Source organism: Nestor notabilis, unplaced genomic scaffold, assembly GCF_000696875.1.
Source record: "Nestor notabilis isolate BGI_N333 unplaced genomic scaffold, ASM69687v1 scaffold12835, whole genome shotgun sequence".
NCBI classification, from domain to species: Eukaryota; Metazoa; Chordata; class Aves; order Psittaciformes; family Psittacidae; genus Nestor; species Nestor notabilis.
In genome coordinates this window covers 936-3,439 of record NW_009928888.1, presented here as the reverse complement: position 1 = coordinate 3,439, position 2,504 = coordinate 936, and the positions used below count along the sequence as shown (strand labels likewise).

The 2,504-nt window shown below is 49.3% G+C and overlaps 1 protein-coding gene across 1 annotated transcript in view; it reads left to right on the top strand.

The window, feature by feature from the left end:
* TCEB3 (transcription elongation factor B (SIII), polypeptide 3 (110kDa, elongin A)) overlaps window positions 1-1,450 on the top strand; it is a gene marked incomplete at its 5' end in the record, with an annotated part of 6,986 nt that extends 5,536 nt beyond the window's left edge. The window contains 3 exons of the mRNA XM_010014737.1: window positions 195-306; window positions 556-707; window positions 1,203-1,450. Coding sequence (XP_010013039.1) covers window positions 195-306; window positions 556-707; window positions 1,203-1,264 — 326 coding nt within the window. The remainder of the gene's footprint in view (window positions 1-194; window positions 307-555; window positions 708-1,202) is intronic.
* Between the last annotated feature and the right edge of the window lie 1,054 nt (window positions 1,451-2,504).

Here is a 2,504-nt window from a genome sequence, read left to right as displayed (position 1 = left end):
GAACATTGTGAGAACTGCTGACCTGATCAGTCTGATTTCTCACAGCCCGTGCTGTGACAGCAAGAGGTTCAGACCTCAGGGACGAGGCTATTGCCCGAGCTTTGGAATGGATGGACTGGGGAGAGCAGGTTGGAGTTTGCTGTGGTAAGACAGTAAGTTGGATCTAAGCAGTGTTTCTCTTTGGCCTCCTGCAGGTCGAGTGGCCAAAATGGCATTTGTGAACTCTGCAGCAAAGCCCCCTCGGGACGTACGGAGGAGACAAGAGAAGTTTGGAACTGGAGGACCTCTGCTGCCAGAGAAGACCAAGTGAGTGTTTCTCAGGAGCACTTGCTGCTCAGGGCTTCTTTTCCTGGCAGCTCCTGCCAGCTTCCCCCTGCAGCTCTGCAGGGAAGGATTCTGTGTGTCTGGGAGGTCCTTGTAACTGTAATAGCCTCTTCTGTGCTGGGAAGATCCTGGTCACTGCTGGTTCCATGTGGTGGTGTGCCTTGTGTCTGAAGAATTGCATCAAACCACAGTGAGTCCTTCTCTGACGTGTCTGCCCCATCTCTGTTCCAGAATAAAACCAGTCCTGTACACATCCAGCAAAAGCCACTCTCGTGTGAGTGAGGAGCAGTCCTACGATGGGCCCAGCACCAGCAGTGGCCATTCTGTCCCATCTTCAGGTAGCACCTTCTCCTCCTACGACCCCAAGAAACCACCAGTGAAGAGTAAGTACAAACTGCAGAACATCCCTGTGGTCTCCTAGATCTCCTCCTTTACAAACACACAAATCTATTGCTTCTGCTCTAGAGAAATCCAGGTTACGTGGGAGGGTTGATGGTGGTGGCCTCTCTCCCCTCCCTAAGGAGGGGGTGATAAAGTCTGATCAAATGTCTTGCACAAGAAAAAGCACAGGGGAACGTATGATTCACCTTCCTGCTCAGTGCTGGCTGCATCAGCCTGCCCTGATGGTACCAGTGCAGCAGAAACCCTGCCTTGTCCCTCCTGCTGTCACCTCTGTGTCTGTCCAGCTGTTTGGAACAATGATACTGCAGTGTAGCTCCCTCTGGGGAGGAAACAGGGAGAGTTTAACTGGAGTTCTGTCTTCTTGCCATGCAGAAAGCAGCTTTGAACTGCTCTCTGCTCTCCCAGTCTGTTGACTGCTGATTTCATGTGGGGGTTTTCTTGTTTGATTTGGGGTTTTTTTTCTTCCTCTGTTGCAGAAATTGCACCCATGATGGCAAAGACTATCAAAGCTTTCAAGAACAGGTTCTCTCGGAGATAAGCTTGCAGTGCAGATCTGGGACTTGCCCTCTGGTGGGGAGTGGCACTGAAGGGGGAGAAGGTACTCACAGCCCTTTTCCTTGAACTCTTTGGAGGCTGCAGCTGCTGGGAGAAGCTTTGATCTGCACAAGACAACAGCACAGTATTTTATCTTTTATTCTGGTCCCTTTCTCAGTGTCAAGCCCCCTCTTTTCCACCTGCCCTTAACATCCTGTTTCTGGCTTTGTCATCCGTCAAAAGAAGGGTGTACAAAATCTCTCGACACAAGAAAATGTGAAGTCTTGGCACCTGCTGAGAGTGGAAGATCCAGAGACTATTTTACTATTTAACCTCTTCATAAATTATAAAATGGTTTTAATTAATATTTTTTGCCTCTTATCCCGCTGGTATTTATGTTGCTCCCAGTAATCTTCCCCCTCCTGACGCAGTGCAAGGGTCAGCCTCTCTATGGCTCCATCTGTCCGAGTGGACACTGGGTGTCCTTCCTTGTGATCTGGCACCTCCTGGACTCCCTGGGACAGGCAGCACCCATCTGCTCAGTGGTCTTTTGGCAAGTGTGTCAAGTCCCGAGGCTTTGCTCTCTACTTGTGTCTGTTAATCTCAGCTCTCAATCTTCTCTCTGCTCTTACTGTAGGTCTTGTACAGATGCTTACGTTGTTGTGCAGGGATGCCAAGAGCTGCTGGGGACTCTCTGCTGCTGCTGTTGTCTTCTGCTGCCTACTGGGAATAAAACTACAAAGGGCTTGGGGAGAAATCTTCCTGTGCACCAAGTCAGATTTTAACTTCTTTTCATTTTTTTCCCCCCTTTTTAATTGAGAAGGTTACAGAGGACTTTGCCTCTGGAATTGGAAACAGGTTTTAAAGCTCACTGGCATCAAAGGCATCGGTTTGCCTCTTTTAGTAGAAAGAAGGAATACTTTTATCATGTTTCCTGTGTGCAATTGGGAAGGATTTATTTCCAGTTTGAAAGCTGGTGCTTAAATCCTGCCTATTCCCTGTATGTCTGCCCCCGCTTTGGAAAAAGCAAGAATTTTAGTCTTGGACCCTAAAACCACTTGCCTGGTGTTGGAGGGAAGTGAATAATGGAACGTGGTTTGGTTTTAATGTGTGTACAGGTGGTAGCAGGAGTTCAGGAGTGGGTTGTACGTGGTGGCTGAGGGGCTGCAGCCCCTGTGTGTGGGTTCAGGTGGCCTGGCTGAGCAGACACGAGCAGGGGAGGGAGAGGTTCTCCTGTTCCAAGC